This window comes from Emys orbicularis, chromosome 7 (genome assembly GCF_028017835.1).
Source record: "Emys orbicularis isolate rEmyOrb1 chromosome 7, rEmyOrb1.hap1, whole genome shotgun sequence".
NCBI classification, from domain to species: domain Eukaryota; kingdom Metazoa; phylum Chordata; order Testudines; family Emydidae; genus Emys; species Emys orbicularis.
Window position 1 is genome coordinate 4,844,718 of NC_088689.1, and position 19,116 is coordinate 4,863,833.

The 19,116-nt window shown below is 41.8% G+C and overlaps 1 protein-coding gene across 2 annotated transcripts; it reads left to right on the forward strand.

Annotated features, from left to right (window-relative positions):
- Positions 1-39: 39 nt before the first annotated feature.
- On the forward strand, positions 40-17,994 carry TAF5 (TATA-box binding protein associated factor 5). 2 transcript variants are annotated; one of them, XM_065407960.1, is made up of 11 exons: positions 40-550; positions 2,142-2,382; positions 3,814-4,129; positions 5,195-5,358; positions 6,961-7,096; positions 8,132-8,252; positions 11,754-11,883; positions 13,745-13,909; positions 14,727-14,904; positions 15,489-15,666; positions 17,745-17,994. In XM_065407960.1, exons 1-11 carry the CDS (start codon positions 40-42, stop codon positions 17,960-17,962), a joined length of 2,358 nt encoding a protein of 785 aa, XP_065264032.1. In that variant the 3' UTR covers positions 17,963-17,994. The 2 variants fall into 2 exon arrangements, with proteins under 2 accessions (XP_065264032.1, XP_065264033.1); XM_065407961.1 differs by lacking the exon at positions 13,745-13,909.
- The last annotated feature ends 1,122 nt before the right edge of the window (positions 17,995-19,116 follow it).

A 19,116-nucleotide genomic window follows, 5' to 3' on the forward strand; every position in this document is an offset into this window, starting at 1 on the left:
GGCGGCCCGCTGCCGGTTCATGGGGGGGCCTTGCGCAAGATGGCGGCTCTACCTGAGGAGCCGGCTGAAGTGGTGGTGAAGCCGGACCCGGACGGGGGTGTCCCGCCGCAGCCCCCTCCGGCTCCCCCGCCCGCCGCTCCCCCCACCACGGCGCCGGTGGAGGGGGAGGCGGCGGGGGCCCCGGGGAGCGGAGGGGAGGCCGCTCCCCCCAAGCCGGCCCCCCCGGGTCCGGCCGCCTCCCCCGCCCCCACGGACCGGCAGACCCTCCTGGCCGTGCTCCAGTTCCTGCGTCGCAACAACCTCCACGAGTCCGAGGACATCCTGCGCCGGGAGGCCCGGCTGCTGGGGGAGGAGGTGGCCGCGGCTGCCCTCAGCCCCGCGGGACCCGGCGCCCAGGGGACCCCGGGTGGGGAGACAGACGCCACCGGGGGCGAGGCGCTGCTCAGCCGGGTCGCCGCCGCCTCTGGAGCGGCCGGAGGGGGCGTCGCTGCTGGTGCCTCTGCAACCCCCGGCGGCGGCGCCGCTGTAGTCGCGGCACCGCCAGGGAAAGGTGAGAGCGCCGGAGGAGGGGACGGGTGAAGAGGGAGTGGCCGAGGGAACCTCAGATGGGGCTGCCAGGATGGCGGTATCACCCTCCACATAAAGGAGGGGTCACCTCTCATCTGTTTGCCTTATCACCTGGAAAGGTTGCTAAGGGTGAGGGCATCTTCTGCAGTTAGGGGGGGCATCTGATTGGGACGCAGCAGCTGGAGTGGGGAGAATTCCTAGTGAGAAACGGGTACCTGATAGACAAGGGATAGTAACAGAGAGGGTTTTATTTGCTTTTACTTCTAGGCAGGGTTACTACCTATCAAGATATTCAGGAGATAAAACTGATTTTCTTCTCAGAGCTCTTGTGTGCTAGCTTTACAGAATATTAAAAGCACCCTGAGATTTTTAGCACCAACATATGGGTTATGTAGTGGTGGTGATGTTACAGTCTGAAGGTGTTCAGGTACTGTGGTGATAAGTACTTAAAAGATGCCGTGATGCAAATGTTTTGATAGGATGAGTGTCCTGAACAGCAGAGTTTAAAAAGTAGCCACCCACGATGTAAGGGGTCACTAGCAAGTGAACAAAAGTCATTGCTATCAGAAGGTTGTTCAATGAACTGTCCAGTTCCTGGAGCTTGCATATACGGTAACTAGAAACAAAATCTAGGTTGGTTGTAAATCACTTATTGTTGTTTTGATGCATGTCTGTGTGTGGATGCTCAGATTGTGGATTAAATTTATTTGGCTGTAACTTGAGTTGATCTTTTTATTATTAAATAACTTAAGTGAAAGAAATTAGTTTGACGTTTATTTCTGAAAGTGGTTAGAGATCTATGGTCTGTATTTCTCTCTTGTGGGAGTGAGTTCCATTGCCCAGGGCGATGAATCTCTCCCTATTCGCTGAAACTTTTCAGCTGTCCTGGGAGGTCCTGGATATGGAGGGAGAATAGATCTGTTGGGTAGCATTGGCCGATCTCCTGGAGGACTTTTTATCACAACAGAGACCTTGAACAGGACTCTGTATTGAGTGGTGGTCCAGTGTAGAAAGAGGGGCTGTACTGGGTCACAGCAGTATGGAAGTAGTATGACACACACATACGGTGAAGGAAAGAGGATTTTAGCTGTGCAGTGTTTCTCTTTTCTTTTACAAAACAGGGAGAATACTTTAGCTTGTCTAAATGATTTCAGTAACACCAGTGAAGAAAACTTATTTTTCAATTATTAATACCTTTTTCCATAGAAACATTTTTTAGTAGAATTAGGCCCTAAAGTTGTTTATAAAAGCTAACTTAAATGGAACCCGGTAGCAGATAAAGCACAAAAAATATAGCAGAAGTTGATAGGAAGAATTGGACATTGAGTTTATCGTTCATGTGACATCGTCCATCTCAAATTTAAACTTTGTGAACTCCCATTATTTGAATGTTAATAACCAGTTTTCTGGAAAATTTGTATAAATGGGCATACAGTACTTACACAACCCATTTCATTCTGTGCTCTCAATGTGCATTACAATTACAAGGCAAGCATTAGCCATCATATATTTGCAGGCACTCTCTTTCATTTATACAGACGTAATCCCTCTTGTGTATCTTGACACTTTTGCAGTTGGAGGAGGTGTTCCTGTAGAAGATCAGCCAGATGTGAGTGCAGTGTTATCTGCCTACAAACAGCAGGGGGACCCAGCGCTGTACGAGGAATACTACAGTGGACTGAAGCACTTTATTGAGTGTGCCCTAGACTGTCATCGGGCTGAATTATCCCAGTTGTTTTATCCTCTCTTTGTGCATATGTATTTGGAATTGGTCTACAACCAGCATGAGAATGAAGCAAAGTCTTTCTTTGAAAAGTAATGTGTTTATCTTCTTGTGTTTGCATCCTTTCTTATGTCCTCACTTTTGTGTGGTTAAATCTGTTAGCACAGGTTTTTAAATTTAATCTATCTTTTTAAAGATGAAACGGAAATTGAAGAGAGGAAAAGAATCTGTAGTTGTGGTACTATGTAATGTTGCAAACTGTTGTACATCTCCTTATGTTTTAGTCCAAGATACAGCATAGATGCACAAAACAGCTCTTTTGCACGACAGAGTTATACAATTTTTGGATCATCTTTATAGTGGGCTAGCAGTGGTCATGCATCCTCTCCAGGAACAGGGATTTGCTGATGGAGGGTCATAAAATATATGCTTCCTGTTTTGGGTACCATTCAACTAAAGCATGTCCAGATGCCACAGTAGTGGATGTATTATAAATACTTGCACTAATATAACTAGTGTTGCAAGCAACTTAAAATGTAGTCAGATGTCTTTTTTATGTGTATAAAAATAATTTTCTTAACCTATAACATTGTAAATATTTTTTCAAATGATAAATTACACAGCAGCTCCTCACTGAAAACTAGTAACATGCAGAGTTGGATATTTTAATAATCTGTTTTTGTAAGTTTCCAAAAATTCTTAAATTTCTCTTTAAGGTCTGAAAAATGATTTAATTTGTCCCTTACCTGCTCCACTCCAGTATAACTCATCTTTGGATTTAGATCAAGCCTGAAATATTTCAGCCCAAAGGGGTATTCCTCCCCCCCCCCCGATAATTATCAATAAAAATTGATTTGCAAACTTAATTGCAGTATTCCCAGCCACAAATGCTATCATGTGCTCTCAGTAAATATATTAAGCATAGTAGTAATCTGTATCTTTAGGTTAACTTTGTAGGCATTGAATCATGTTGATTTGATAAATGTGCAATTGGAAAATGTGAAATGTGCATGTTTTTATTAAATTTACCAGTCTGGTATGAAAACTACATTGAAAATGTGAATCTGCTTTAAATACAACCAATTAGCTCAGTTTAGCACACAATAGAGATGCTGATCATTTGTGGTCATTAAAGATCCCTATGGCACTTTCCCTCAGAGTAGTAGTGTTAGTCCCAGTGACCTGGCCATAAATATTGGTGGTAAAATTTGCGTACTTGAAACTCTCACTGCAGTTTCGTTAGAAATGTATTCTTCACTTCCTGTTGTAAACTGCTGGGTGCTGTTATTGTGTGCTTCAAAGGCTGCAAGATTCCATTCCAGAGGTAATTTCACTTAAGCTGTGAAATTATCCTATATATTTGTAAAGTGCTTTGGGATGCTTAATGATGAGTTGCTATATAAAGGTATTTTATTACTTGCTATTAAGATGTACTACTGAGCAGTATACAATTTGTGGGTATTTGGGAGATTGTATTGTTGTAATAAACCATCCTTCATATGGTTTTAATGTCTCTTTAATAGGTTTCATGGGGATCAAGAGTGTTATTACCAGGATGACCTGCGTGTATTATCTAGTTTAACCAAAAAGGAGCACATGAAAGGGAACGAGACCATGCTGGATTTCCGAACAAGCAAGTTTGTGCTGCGCATTTCTCGTGACTCTTACCAACTCTTGAAGAGACATCTTCAGGAAAAACAGAACAATCAAATCTGGAACATTGTTCAGGAGCATCTGTACATTGATATCTTTGATGGAATGCCTCGCAGTAAACAACAGATAGATGCTATGGTGGGAAGCTTGGCAGGGGAGGCTAAAAGGGAGGCTAATAAAGCAAAGGTATGAGGCAAACCCTGTTATGCCGATTAATAACCAGTTGCAGCATGTAAAGTAGTTTGAAGGGTATATAACCATTGCCTCAATATAAATAGAACCCTTGGATTCTGAGTCCTGGCAGCACACCCGGGATGGTAATGGCAGAGGTTGGTGAAGTTAGCTTTGAAGCAGAGGGAAAGAGGTTGATAAGCACCCTTTAGTAGCTGGTCTCTGGAGAAGCCATCAGACCACCGGAAGAGACAACCTTGTTTAGTGGACTGAACACAGGGCTGGCTCTTGAATTTTTATACTGGCTTTGCCTCTGGCTTTAAGAACATAAGAACGTCCACACTGGGTCAGACCAAAGGTCCATCTAGCCCATTATCCTGTCTTCCGACAGTGGCCAATACCAGTTGCCACAGAGGGAATGAACAGAAAAGGTAATCATCAAGTGACCCATCCTCTGTCGCCCATTCCCAGCTTCTGGCAAACAGGCTAGGGACACCATCCCCGCCCAGCCTGGCTAATAGCCATTGATGGACCTATCCATGAACTTATATAGTTCTTTTTTGAACCCTGTTATCGTCTTGACCTTCACAACCTCTGGCAAGGAGTTCCACAGGTTGACTGCATTGTGTGAAAAAATACTTGGAGCAATGCTTGATTTTGAACTTCCTCACATGAACAATGGAGCTAATGCTTGCCACCAGTAGTTAGTGTGAGGATTAATCGTTTGTACAGTGTTTTGAAAATATCAAGAGCCATATGGGTGTTAAGTGTAACCTAGACTATAGATATTCTGCTTTCGGAGAAGTGCAAAGAGGTAATGAAAGGGAATTTAGGGTGCTCGGCGCATCTCAGGATCAGTTGCCCAGTAGTATGATAGTGAAATGCACCATCTACAGTGTCACAAACTGGTTAGACTAACCAGTAGTGAAGTTCCATCTTATTAATACCTTCGATTCAAAGAGGCTAGATACTGTTTATTAATTTGCTTCTACTTAAATTCGTTCCATTTAAGGATTATTTTTCATTGAGAAAAATAATGCAAAGGTTTTTTGTTACATGACCAACTCTCTTGGGTTGCAGGTTTTCTTTGGCTTATTAAAAGAACCAGAGATTGAGGTGCCTTTGGATGATGAAGATGAAGAGGGGGAGAATGAGGAAGGAAAACCAAAAAAGAAAAAACCTAAAAGAGAGAGCATGGGATCAAAAAGTAAAAAGCAAGACCCTAATGCTCCTCCACAAACCAGGTAACTTAGAAATAGGCATGAATACCTGATAAATCTAGTCTATTCCCTACCAATTCTGGATTGCTCCCTACACTTTCTCTAGTGCTTTGTTCAGTCTAGTTTTAAATGGACCCAGCAATGAGGCTTCCATCGTTTCCCTTGGGAGATTTATTCCACAACCCAAAAGACCTCACCATTGTGAAGTTTTCTAGACTTTCTTATTAAATTTTCCTTATTAAAGCTTCATCCCATTATCCAGTAGCCTCTTCAGATCACTCTAAGCAATACCTCACCCTCCATGTTTAGATCCTTCAAGTGTTCATAGTTATCAGATCCCCTCCCTCACTTTACCCTTCTTATTCATAGACAGACCTTCTGCATGTTGCAAGCCACAGAACCTGACCCACCCACTCCTCTAGTAGGCCTATAACTTCTGGCTAAGTTACTGAAGTCCTCAAATCTTGAGTTAAAGACTTCAAGTTACAGAGAATCTACCATTTACTCTAGTTCAAATCAGCAAGTGACCAGTGTCCCACACTGAGAGGTAGGTGAAACCCCCCCAGGGTCTCTGCCAAACTTACCTGGGGGAAAATTCCTTCCCAACCCCAAATATGGTGATCAGTTAGACCCTGAACATGTGGGTGAGACCCACCAGCCAGACACATGAGAGAGAATTGTCTAGTAATGCAGAGCCCTCCGCATCTCATGCCCCTCTCCTGCCATTGGAGATGTTTGCTAATAGAAGTCGTGGATGGGCCATATGCCATTGTAGGCAATCTCATACCATACCCTCCATAAACTTATCAAGCTCAGTCTTAAAACAAGTTAGGTTTTTTCCCCCCACTACTCCTGTTGGAAGGCTTTTCCAGAACTTCACTCCTCTGATAGTTAGAAATCTCTCTAATTTCAAACCTAAATGTATTGATGGCCAGTTATATTCGTATGTTCATGTGTCAGCAATGGCCCATACCTTAAATAATTCCTCTCCCTCCCTGGTGTTTATTCCTCTGATGTATTTATAAAGAGCAATCATATCTTCCCCCTTCCTCCCCCATCCTTTGTTTTGTTAGGCTAAACAAGCCAAGATGTTAACTTTCCTCTTGTAAGGTAGGTTCTCCATTCCTTTGAACATCCTAGTAGCCCTTCTCTGCACCTGTTCCACTTTGAATTCATCTTTCTTAAACATGGGAGACCAGAATTGTATAAAGTATTCCAGATGAGAGCTCATCAGTGACTTGTGGGAACACTTCCCTACCCCTACTGGCAATACCTCGCCTGATGCATCCTAGAATTACATTAGCCCTTTTCATGTCTGCGTCACATTGGTGGCTCATAGTTATCCTGTGATAGACCTGGGTGTATTGATTATTTTCCTCTGTCTCTTCCAACTGATACCTCCCCATTTTATAGTTCTCTTTTAAATTACAGGTATTTAATTCTTTTAATCTTTTCTCATTAGTCAGTTCCTCCAGACCTCCTTTTTTATTGTTAAATTCCTCCTGTCGTTCATTCTGACACTAAGGTGCCTGGGCCTTGCTGTCCTTTGAGGGGAGGGTTCCATATATCATATTTAATTCACAATATTAAGGCATTCCTGCTTCATAAGATGCATTCTTCTCATAGAATTCCTCTTCCTGAACTGAAAGACTCTGACAAGCTGGATAAAATAATGAATATGAAGGAAGCCACAAAACGTGTGCGTCTTGGTGCAGAATGTTTGCCTTCCATCTGTTTCTACACATTCCTTAATGCCTACCAGGTCAGCAAGGGTAGCTGGGGTGGTATGAAAAAGGGAGGGAAAAGTGGTGGCTGAAACCACAAAATATCTGAGGTAAGGAAAAAGGAAGTCATAATGTGGTTCTGCACAGAGAATTCAGAGTTTGATACTGTGGCTGAATCAAATATTAAGTAGTCTCTTTGCTGTCTGGTAAAGATTCTTCTCAGTTAATATTGAGACCATAAACTTGCAAGCACTTACATGCCTGGGGCAAACTTGTATATCTTACACTGACCTTGCTGAGAAGTCTTTTGAATAGATTTGATGAGAATTACTGAGGGGAAATATTGTGCTCATGTTATAGTAGAAAATTACTAGTTGAAACAAGGAATTTTGTAGCTAATTTTCAATAAAATATAATGCAATTGAAAGTTTAGACTTAAAACCCTGTGAAAAGGGAAGCTCTGTTTAAAGGTTTCTTTAGACTATCTTAATACTGCACTCCTTTCTTTAGGCATTTCTACATTCCTTCTCTCTTCCCTTTCACTTTTTAGGTGGGGTGCGGGGGTTTTCTTACAAGTGAGTGATCATGAATTCTGCAGATACGGTGTACTACAGTGCTGGGGAACAACATTGCTGTGGCTTATTAAATGAGTCTTTTTATAAAATATCTTTATTTTAAATGGCCTAACAATATTAGCTGTAGTTTTTGTTTCATATACACCTGTACCCCGATATAATGCGACCCGATATAACACAAATTCGGATATAATGCGGTAAAGCAGCGCTCTGGGGGGGGCGGGGCTGTGCACTCCAGCAGATCAAAGCAAGTTCAATATAACGCGGTTTCACCTATAACGCGGTAAGATTTTTTGGCTCCCGAGGACAGCGTTATATCGGGGTAGAGGCGTACTGTATTTTTTGTCCAGTTTGTCTTGGAATAATTCACATAGCTGATGCAGAACTTAGGTAGTTAATACTCTTAATATTAATGGCAGGATTGTCTAGTGCTTGAACTTTGTTATACATCTCCTCTCCCCATCAAAACTTAACATAAAGTGACTGTTTTGTGTACAGGGTCTTACTGCAGCGGATGTCACTGATGACTCTAGCATGATTGTAGGAGGCTTTGCTGACTCCACTGTAAGAGTATGGTCTGTGACACCAAAAAAGCTACGCAGCGTGAAATCAGCAGCAGGTAATGAAGACAATAAGACATGTTTATCTTAAGTATTAATTCTGATAGTTTTGTCAGTTTTGTGCAACCTGTGTAGAGAAATGCTAATATCACAATAGCTTTCTTAAATTGTTGGAAGTGGTCAGGTTGACTTCAGCTTTTAAAGTGGATAACGTGTGTGTATATATTATTTAAATGCAGACTGTGCTTGATATATACAAGACACAAAATCCAGACATTTCTTTCCCAAAGAGTTTACAATCTAAGGTAGACACAGAATAGATAAGATGCACTAGGAAGTTGAGAGGAGGGAATATAGCTTCGTTTATGGCCCTGATTCAGTAAGATACTTAAGCACATGCTTTCATACCTTGCTGGATGATAAGGTGATAAGTAAAAGCCAACATGGCTTTTTCAAGAACAAATCATGCCAAACCAGCCTAATGTCTTCCTTTACCAGGGTTACCAGTCTAGTGGATGAGGAAAGCAGTAGACATGAGAGCGCTTGAGTTTAGTAAAGTTCTTGACAGTCCCTCAAGACATTTTCATAAGCAATCTAAGGAAATATGGTCTAGATGAAATTACTGTAAAGTGGGTACACAACAGGTTGAAAAACAGTACTCAGAGTAGTCATCAGCGGTTCACTGTTAAATTGGGAGGACATATCAAGTAAGATCCCACAAGGGTCTGTCATGGGTCCACTACTAGTCATATTTTCTAGGGCTGTCAATCGCAGTTAATGCAAATTAACAGCAAAATTAATGTGTTAATATTTTTAACGTGTTAATCGTTAAACCTGTGGGCGGGGCGGGAGGCATCGGCAGTGGGGGGCTGAAGCAGCCCTAGCTCATAGCTCCAGGGGCAGTGGGCTGGAGCCCCGCGCACCCCCAGCCCTAAGCGTATATTTGAAAATATAGAAAACCCCCCAAAATATTTAAATAAATGGTATTCTAATATTATTTAACAGTGCAATTAAAACTGCGATTAATTGTGAATAATTTTTTAAATCTCGTGCTTAATCATGATTAATTTTTTTAATTGCTTGACAATCCTAATTATTTTAATTAACGACTTGGATGGTGGAGTAGAATACAGATGTAAAATTTGCAGATGATACCAAGCTGGGAAGGGTTGCAAGCACTTTGGAGGAGAGGATTAGAATTCAAAATGATCTCGATAAATTGGAGATTTTTCTGAAATCAAAAAGATGAAATTCAATAAAGACATGCAAAGTACTGCACTTAAGAAGGAAAAATCAGCTACACAAATGCAAAATGGGGAATAACTGACTAGCCAATGGAAGTTCAGAAAAGGATCTAGAGGTTATAGTGAACCACAAACTGAATACGACTCAACAATGTCATGCTGCTGCAAAAAAGACAAATGTCATTCTGGGATGTTTTAACACGTGTGGTGGGTAAGACACGGGAGGTAATTGTCTAACTCTACTTGGCGCTGGTGAGGCTTCAGCTGGAGTATTGTGGCCAGTTTTAGGTACCACCTTGTTGACCAGTTCTTTCTCCGTTACCCAGAATGCCCAGGTTCACAGACAGACTCTTGAGCTGAAGAAGTATGTTGTTTGCTGCTTCAGTGAGTGATCAGTCCACTGAAATGGGGCACAGAATAGGGTTAAATGCAAGGGCACACCCACATTCAGGTGCTCACCTTAAATTCATTGTTACAAAGTTATTCACTATATATTATATAAACACTTTTTCTGCCTAGCACTAAGATTAATTTGCTAATTCAGTTGTTTACATGATCAGGTTGCTCACTCAGCGTTTTACCTGGCTGTTCTCTTACCTTGCTAGACAAGCAGGCATCTTTTCAAGCGTCCCAACATGTAAAATATACATTCTACATATTACATCCTACACACCTAAGAAAGATATGAACAAATTGGAGATAGTCCAGAGGAGAGCAAAGAAAATAAGAGGGTTAGAAAACCTGACTGATGAGGAAAGATTGAAAGAATTGTGTGTTTAGTTTAGAGAAGAGATGACGGGAAAGGACATAACCTTTTATGTATCTGAAGCCTATTATAAAGAGGACAGTGATCAATTATTCTCCATATACACTGAGGTTAGGACAAGAAATAATTGGCTTAATTTGCAGTAAGGGAGACTTAAGTTAAATATTAAAAAGTTTTTCCTAACTATAAGGACAGTTAAGCACTGGGACTGGTTATGTAGGGAGGTTGTGGGGTCCGTCATTTGGAGGTTTTTAGGAACAGGTTAGTCAAACACCAATCAGGTGTTGTCTAGATATACTTAATCCTGACTTAGAGTGTGGGGATGGATTAGATGACTTCTTGAGGTCCCTTCCAGCCCTACATTTATAGGAATTGTACACTAAATTTGGATATCTTGTAACTACTATGAAAAATCAGATTTTGTGTTTTCCAGGAGGCTTGGTCTGGTCAGATTGTGGTCAGGTTGATCATTTTGTAGAGGCGCAGAGTACCAAAGGAAGATTTCTTATCCATGTTGCTTAAGTGATGAAAGACTGAGGTCTCAGTCGGTAACTTATAGACTGAAAGCTAACTACTTACGTTGGGCATGTGTAGCTGTCAATAAAAAGTTCTTGAATTCTAAAAACATGGGTGTGTGGCAAGTAGTTTAAAGCTTTCTAGGGAGAGATGTAGAAATCTGGACTCTTTGATAGGATATCTATCTTTCAAGATAGAGACTGAATGGTGGATAGATCAGAAATGGCTTTTCTCAGGGTTAAACTAATTTTAGATGCTCTTGGTGAAGTGTACAAAACAGAATGGTTATCTGTAAATAAGGCTTAAAACAATTCTAAAATGTCTTCTGAAAATGCATGCTTATAGAATCATAGAATATCAGGGTTGGAAGGGACCTCAGGAGGTCATCTAGTCCAACCCCCTGCTCAAAGCATGACCAATCCCCAGACAGATTTTTGCTGCAGATCCCTAAATGGCCCCCTCAAGGATTGAACTTGCAACCCTGGGTTTAGCAGGCCAATGCTCAAACCACTGAGCTATCCCTTCACCCTAATATCCCCATCCAGAAATGTATTTGCATGGTCAGGTTCTGAACATGAATGTACATCTACAGAATTTTTTTCCCCAATGGTTGTTATATAGGGTAGCATATCACAAATTCAGAGGTGAAGGACCTATGGCCTTCTTCAGATCCTTCAAAGCTGTAACCTAAAGGTTCTCAGTTGAATCATCTTAATCACTGTTTCCTTCACAACAGTCCTCAAGAAATTGCCTACGTTTGTGCACTATGTAACTTGGAGTCTAAAACCCTCAGGCTACTCTAGCCTAAACATCCTTGCTGTTTTGTAGCTGGTGTTGAATATTAGTTGTCTATGAAAATATTAAGAAGGATCTTTTATCCACTTCATACTTGCAACGAACACCAAGAAGGACAATATATTGTGCTTAAATCATACATTTATTGTTGTATAAATGTAAGCATGCTCAACTGTTGACAGCCAGCGTAGATGAATTATACATGTGTGTTGTAAATGGGAACCTCTGAAATTTTACAGATCTCAGTCTCATAGACAAAGAATCAGATGATGTCTTGGAGAGGATCATGGATGAGAAAACAGCAAGCGAGTTGAAGATTTTATATGGTCACAGCGGACCTGTCTATGGTACCAGCTTCAGTCCTGATAGGTAAAATACGTTTTAAAAATTCCCTAGAACAGTAGTTTTTAAGTGCTAATGAAATGTTAGTTGCTATAAACATGTATTTAATGCAGCTTTTTCTATAAGTTGGGACCATACTTGCACATGCAGTTCATAACGGTACCTTTGCATGTGAGTTAGTGCATCTGCTGCATGGTGCTGAGCATTTTTAACTCCCCTTGAAGTCAGGGGGAGTTGAGGAGGCTCCGCCCCTTACAGATTCAGGACTTAGGATCACTAATTAGACAATCTTATCTGAAAGTCATATCTTAAGTTATTTTAACTGAATATGTAAATAGCAAAGAGTAGAAATGTTATGGCAGCATTTATTTCAGTTATGGGAATGAAAAACATGTTATGCTAATATCTATCTATCTATATGTTTTGCTACTTTGCCTCTCACCATAGCTCTAACCTTTATTCTCCGAATGCATGGCAGTGGTAGTCTTACATAGAAGGCGTTTTTAAAAGTGTGCAAAGATAAAGATTGCTGTGGTGGTTTATCAGAAACGGGTTTAAAACACTCATTTATTCTCTTTTTGTTATGTAAACACACACTGAAATGCATAGCAGCAACATGGTAAGCAGCCTGGCCAAGAAGCAAGCCACAGAGCATGAACCGGAAATGCTATAGCCTATAACTAAGGCTGCGAGATTGTCACTGAATTCATGGATTCTGTGACTTTCCATGACTTCTACAGCGGCTGGTTTGGCTGGCTCTGGGGCTGCCCGAGGAGCTCAGGCAGCCCCTGGGCCAGTCGCACCGGCTGCTGCTGGGGCAGTCTCGGGCCACTACCCCTGTGCGCCCCTCCCTGGCAGCAGGAGGAATTTGGGTGGCAGGCTGGAGGTTGGAGCACGGGAGGGGCAGTGCATACCTTGGTGGGGCTCCCTGGAAGCAGCAACATGTCCCTCCCTCAGCTCCTAGCTCCGCGTGCTGCCTCCGCCTGCAGGCACCACCCCCGCAGCTGCCATTGGCCTCTGTTCCTGGCCAATGGGAGCTGCAGAACTGGCAGCGTGCAGAGCTAGGAGCTTAGGGAGGGACATGTCATGGCTATCCCAGAAGCCGGGTAGGGAGCCTGCCAGACCGGCCGCCCCTCCTCCTCCTCCTCCTCCCCCCCTCATCCCCCCAGCACCAGCAGATGTCCTGGGCTGCTCGCACCCATGGCTCCCCCTGGACATGCCATTCGCGGCACCCCCGGGCCTCCCCCCAGCACTTGCAGCCCTAGGCGGCTGTTCCCTCCCTCCCTAGGACCGGGGCACTCCCAATATTTAGTCAGGGGTATAGTACAAGTCATGGACAGGTCACAGGCCATGAATTTTTGTTTATTGCCAGTGACCTGTCCATGACTTCTACTAAAAATACCCGTGACTAAAATGTAGCCTTACCCATAACTTAGAGTGGAGAGTGTGAACCGGATGTGAATTCTAATGAAAGACCCTATAAGGGAATTTTGTCATTTTGTTCAGGATTATATTTTTAAAACTGGTTCTTGACCAATTATAAGTGGTTTCTCAGTAGTTTTTTGGTTCAAACTGATAAGTAGGATTCCTAATAAAGACATGGTCACTTTCTCATAGACTTGTCTTACAGTATTTAGCAGAATCAACAATTAATTGTCCCTTTCTTTGCATGCAGTGTCCCAATAGGACTCTTTCTGTATCAGTTGTCTCTGAATCCAATGAGGGCTCAGATTCTACAGCAAATGCCACACAACAGTCGGCCAATGAGTGGTACACTTATACACTTATCACAGACGCACTAGTAATCTTACACTATTTGTGCAGTATACACCCCAATGTTCTGACAAAGTTCAATACATTGTATTTCTCCTCTTTTGCTCCGTAACAGGAACTACCTCTTGTCCTGTTCAGAGGATGGCACTGTCAGATTGTGGAGCCTTCAAACATTCACTTGCCTCGTGGGATATAAAGGACACAACTATCCAGTGTGGGATACACAGTTCTCTCCCTATGGATATTACTTTGTATCAGGTGGACATGACAGAGTGGCTCGGTAAGAACCGGGATGCAGGAGCGATGGAAGCAAGCTAAAAGTGTGGGGGGAGGCTCCCACCGGTGTCCGAATTGTGGCCCCGCCCCCTATTGCCACCCTTTCTCCCTGAGGCCCTGCCCTCGCTCTGCCCCTTCTCCCCAAGGCCCCGCTCCCTACTCACTCCTCTCCGCCTCCTTTGCACCCCTGCCCCCAGTTGCTCTCCTTTACAGCCAGTAAAAAGTGGGAGGGCTTTGCTTTTAAAAGTGATGGGGCCATGGCCCTCTGGCTCTCCCTGTTCCGGTGCCCCTGCCTGGATGGCCTTTCTATTTGGATTTTATAGTAATACAAATCCCTGCATACAAATTCCCCCCACCCTCCCACACACTTTTAAGTAACCCCTTGATGCTGGTAATTGGTATTTCCTATCATGCATCCCATTGTTGGGAATGAGTTTCATCACACTTTGTGTAAAAATTAAAGTGTCTTAATTAGTTTACTTTTTCACTTTTTTATACAGACCGTATTAGCTGGGGCATCCCTAAAGAGATAGTGTTCCCTTTTTTCCAACCATCTGGTTAAGACAGGAAAATGCATATCCCTATCCCTTCATTTTGGAGAAACTACTACATCTCTTCACTTGCTTTTTTGATGGCCACAGTTGGAGCACTTCTTTTGCTTTGTTTTGGAGAAGGATTCTCTTCTCTTTTGCTAACTCCATAAATGGGTCAACTAGAGGCACCTGCATAATCACATATCTCCCTCGTCACATATAGGATTTCAAGCTTCACTAGGGGTCTCCTTTTTTCTTTAGTCTTATAAACTATTCTCTTCTGTTAAGTCTGTGGGCTACGGATCACTATCAGCCTTTACGAATATTTGCTGGCCATCTTGCTGATGTCACATGTACCCGGTTTCACCCCAACTCCAACTATATTGCCACGGGCTCAGCAGACAGGACTGTACGACTCTGGGATGTTCTGAACGGGAACTGTGTAAGAATCTTCACTGGACATAAGGTAAAGGAATGTCAAAGGCAAGATGGAAGTGCTTCACTAACAGTACATGGTCAGTGCCCTGTTGGTATATTTTATTTACATTTCTAATAAAATATACAAAAAAGTCTGTCTGTTACTCTAGATACTTTGACTAACCCCCCCCCCCCCCAAAAAAAACCCAACAACCTCCCCTCCCTCACAAACATCTGTTCCCATTAAGCACAAGTAAATAGTACACGGTGAAGGTTAACAAATTTCAGACTATTTTGGATCAAGTGGGGAGTAGGTTTCAAAGTTTAGGCCTCCTCATAGAGAACACTCTACTTTTAAGTAAAGTGGGATCCGGCTTAGTTGCCTTTGCTGATCACAACTATGATAATGTGGGCAAGAAGAGACGCAGTCTCCTAAGTAGGCAGATTCCAAGCCATTTAAATAGGACTGCTGCAAAGAAAAAGATGACCAGTGGCTCCGTTACTGTATGTTAAACACACTTAAGTTTAATTTGGGGGGCTAAGGTTTGAAATTAATACAGCTTGACTTTTTTGAATGCAAGTAGACTCATCTAACTAATTTTTGACTCTCCAACTGGATTTTTTCTGTTACAGGGACCAATTCATTCATTGGCATTTTCTCCTAATGGACGATTCCTGGCTACTGGAGCAACAGATGGAAGAGTGCTTCTGTGGGATATTGGCCATGGTTTGATGGTGGGAGAGTTGAAAGGGCACACTGATACAGTCTATGCACTCAGATTCAGTAGAGATGGGGAAATTTTAGCATCAGGTATGTAGCTCGGGCTTTCGTTCATTGGAAAAAAAGTACTAGAATGATGTTGTTTTTGTGTGACTGATTGCTATCCAAATCTGTCTTCCTCATTGTGAAGGATCAAACTACCGCTTACTGACCAATACTTTGCAGTTATGAAGTTATACTCTACAATTTTGTATCAGCAACTTTGTAGGGCAGCTAAGTATGATTCCTTACCGCAGCTCAGAACTGAGGCACAGATGTTAACTTACTTATGCAAGGAACTACCAGAATTCTGCGGGGGAGTGGGAAACAGTGCAGTACTGTGTTATAACCCTAAGACCATCCCTCCTCTAAAACTGAGCCCCTGTTGAAACCAAATATTCCTTTTCTGTATCCGACTGAGTTTCTTTGGCTTGTTTAGTTAGCAGCTGAATTTCCTTTTTAAAACTCCTAACAATTCAGCAGTTGCTTCAGTGGAGTTTGGAAATACTTCCTTTGCAGATGTTGAGCAGCGAGCCTGGGTCTCCAGGCAGTGATCAGCACAAAATGTGTCTGGGCTTTCTGAATAAGTAAAAAAGATGGTAATATTTCAAGATGCAGTACATCTTACTCCCTATTAATGGGTTGGTATGTAAAGAACAGGAATGCTCAGCAGTGTTTGCCGTCATGTTTGTTTAAAGCAAAAAATTTAATAGCTGGTAGCATTGCCTATAGTTAAGGCTGCCTAACTCTTTCCATTATAAAACCATGTTTTCAGTTGCTTATACCTTTGCCAGTTTTCAGTTGTTCGAGCTCAAGTTTTCTATACTCTCTCCTCAGGCTGACCATTTTCAGTGAAAATGGCGGTGTTTACAAGAATGAGATTAGGGAAAAATATGTTTAGCCCATGTTAAAATTCTTGCAACTATTTCACCGAGAAGCATTAGTCCTTCCATGCTCTGGAGAAGAGCTTGGAATTTGGTGGGGAGTCATTTTTGGGTCAGGGAGGTGCCTTTTGCCATCCCTGTGAAAATTTGCCCTAATTTTGCCAAGCTATAAGCATCTGTAAAATCTCAGTTCGTACATGCTCAGTAGAAGTGTGTTCAAGGCTTGAGAGCATTATTCTCCAAAGATTCCAGCTGCAATGAGCATGTTCCATCCCCCACAGCTTCTGTGTGCCAACCAGACTGCATATGCCATTGCAACTGAGCATGCTCCATCCTGGGGCTGAGCAGGACTTTTCCTGCAATTGCTCCTCTCAGCTGCTGGAGGTTACTGTGGTGCCAGGTACCAAGGGTGAGGAATGGGATGGTGGTGAAAAGATGCAGTAGAGGGGGAAAGGAACTGGTGTTTGGGGGGCAGGGGAAGGTTGGAATTGGGAACTGGGGTGGGGGGGATCAGGAGTGGAGGGGTTGGGGAGAGGCACACGAGCGCTCTCTAGTCCATGAGGGTGAGAGGATAGGATTTGAGTACTTAACATTAAGGTTACAATGTTCTTTTAATATAGTTCTTTGATCTAATAATTATTTATGATAAAAATTCAGAAAACAATTGTATTAGTTAGAAAGGTATTACTAATTTGACTCTAGTAAGAAATTCACTCTAGAGTCTATTTGTAAAGTAGATCTGAAGATAAGTAGTTCCTTCTGCTTTACCCGTGTTGGACTGTGTTAAGGCCCCATCCTGCAAATATTTCTGCACGTGCTAAACTTTACTATTGTGAGTAGTCCTATTGAAGTCCATTTGTTTGCAGCATTGGGCCTTAAATTTTGAATGTTATGAACAATCCTGCAATGGCAGGAACAAGGTGAATCTTAGTCTTAGAGTGGTAGCTGTGTTAGTCTGTATCAGCAAAAACAACGAGGAGTCCTTGTGGCCAAATAAATTTGTTAGTCTCTAAGGTGCCACAAGGACTCCTTGTTGTCTTTTGCTTATAGTCTTACTAGCTCTAATTTTGTTACCTTACCTTGCAGCTCTGTTTCACCATAACTTCATCACAATTCAATCTATGCAACTATGGTTTTGGTAATTGCATACTAGAGAATATTGCTGACTTTTAGTCTTAAGTATTGCTTTTAAATTATGCACGGATACAATTCAAAGTTTTTTCTAACTCCCCACTTTCTTCCTAGGTTCAATGGATAACACAGTCCGGCTGTGGGATGCTGTGAAAGTATTTGAAGACTTAGAAACTGATGATTTTACTACAGCCACTGGACATATAAATCTGCCTGAAAACTCACAGGACTTGCTGTTGGGTACATACATGAGCAAATCAACTCCAGTCATACACCTCCATTTTACCCGCAGAAACTTGCTACTAGCTTCAGGAGCATATAGTCCACAATAAACCATGAAGCTGTAAGACTCTGCAAGTCAATGAAGTAAAGACCTCAGGATTACTACAGGATTTGAGACAAGGAGAAATATCTTATACAAATGGACAGTATTAGCCTGTTGGTGGGGGAAACTGTAAACTAAGATCCAAGCAATGTCTTTTCAGTTACTATTTCATATTTAGCCACAATTTGAAAATGCTGGAAATGGACAAGACATCACAGCTTTAAGGGAAGGAATTGTTATGGTGCTTTTGATTTTTTTTTTTTTTTTTTTGATAAAAAATAATTATGGAAATGGCTCTCTCTTCCTTATCAAGAGAAATGGTAATGGGCTCTGCTGAAACTTCAATTTTTGGAAAGTTAAGGGTCCCAGTACATGTTCTTGAACAATTTTTTAAAAGCACTTAGTTTACTGTTGGCAAACGTTTAATCAGTCTGTGACAGGCAAAAACTATTCTAAATTCATCTCTTCTGAAATTATTTGGAGAACTCCTCATAACCTGTGCTGAGTAGCAAATATTTGTGGCCAGAACATTACCTTTTCCATGCCCTTCTTGTGGTAAAGGCCTGTGATTTTATCTTTATTTCTTTGATATATAATCTGAAAGATTTTCAAACTTCTTTGCTTGTTTTATACCCTAGAAATGCAGCTTTTGTCATCACTGCATTTTCCAGGGTGGCTAAAAAAATCATGACTTGCAAGTACCAAAGAAGTAAAAACTAAGCATCTGTAAGGGGAGAAGGGACTTTCAAGTAACAGAAAATACTCTTATCACCTATTTAAAAAGTGATCGGTAAAGGAAAAATATTGGGCATGTGCCCTTTTATATTTAGAGGAGTCTGAAATTTTTTTTTAAATCAGCTTATGTTTTGTCTGAGAAATTCAGGATATGCAGAAGCTAGAAAATTAAGGAGAGAAGAGACGAGATCGAAACTATTGAAAGTTAATATTTATTTATTTAAATTCAATTAAAAGAAGCCTTTGTTAAAAGACTCAACCTTCATCCCTTTTGTTAAGGTGCTCTTCTCCCAGTAAACATCACCGATACTACCTGCAACTCCTTCTGCAAAACTAGCAGACCTGAGATTCTTGGTATTTCTAAGGTAAAACACAAGCAGAACGTTTGGTTTTTAATCCCTTCTTGTGTTTTTATAAAAGTTGAAT

Excerpts from the sequence above, each read along its gene's own strand:
- TAF5 (XM_065407960.1), top strand. The coding sequence starts at position 40 with ATGGCGGCTCTACCTGAGGAGCCGGCTGAAGTGGTGGTGAAGCCGGAC. Across the intron at positions 13,910-14,726 it reads GGACATGACAGAGTGGCTCG|TCTGTGGGCTACGGATCACT; the intron begins GTAAGAACCGGG and ends TCTTCTGTTAAG. Across the intron at positions 14,905-15,488 it reads GAATCTTCACTGGACATAAG|GGACCAATTCATTCATTGGC; the intron begins GTAAAGGAATGT and ends TTTCTGTTACAG.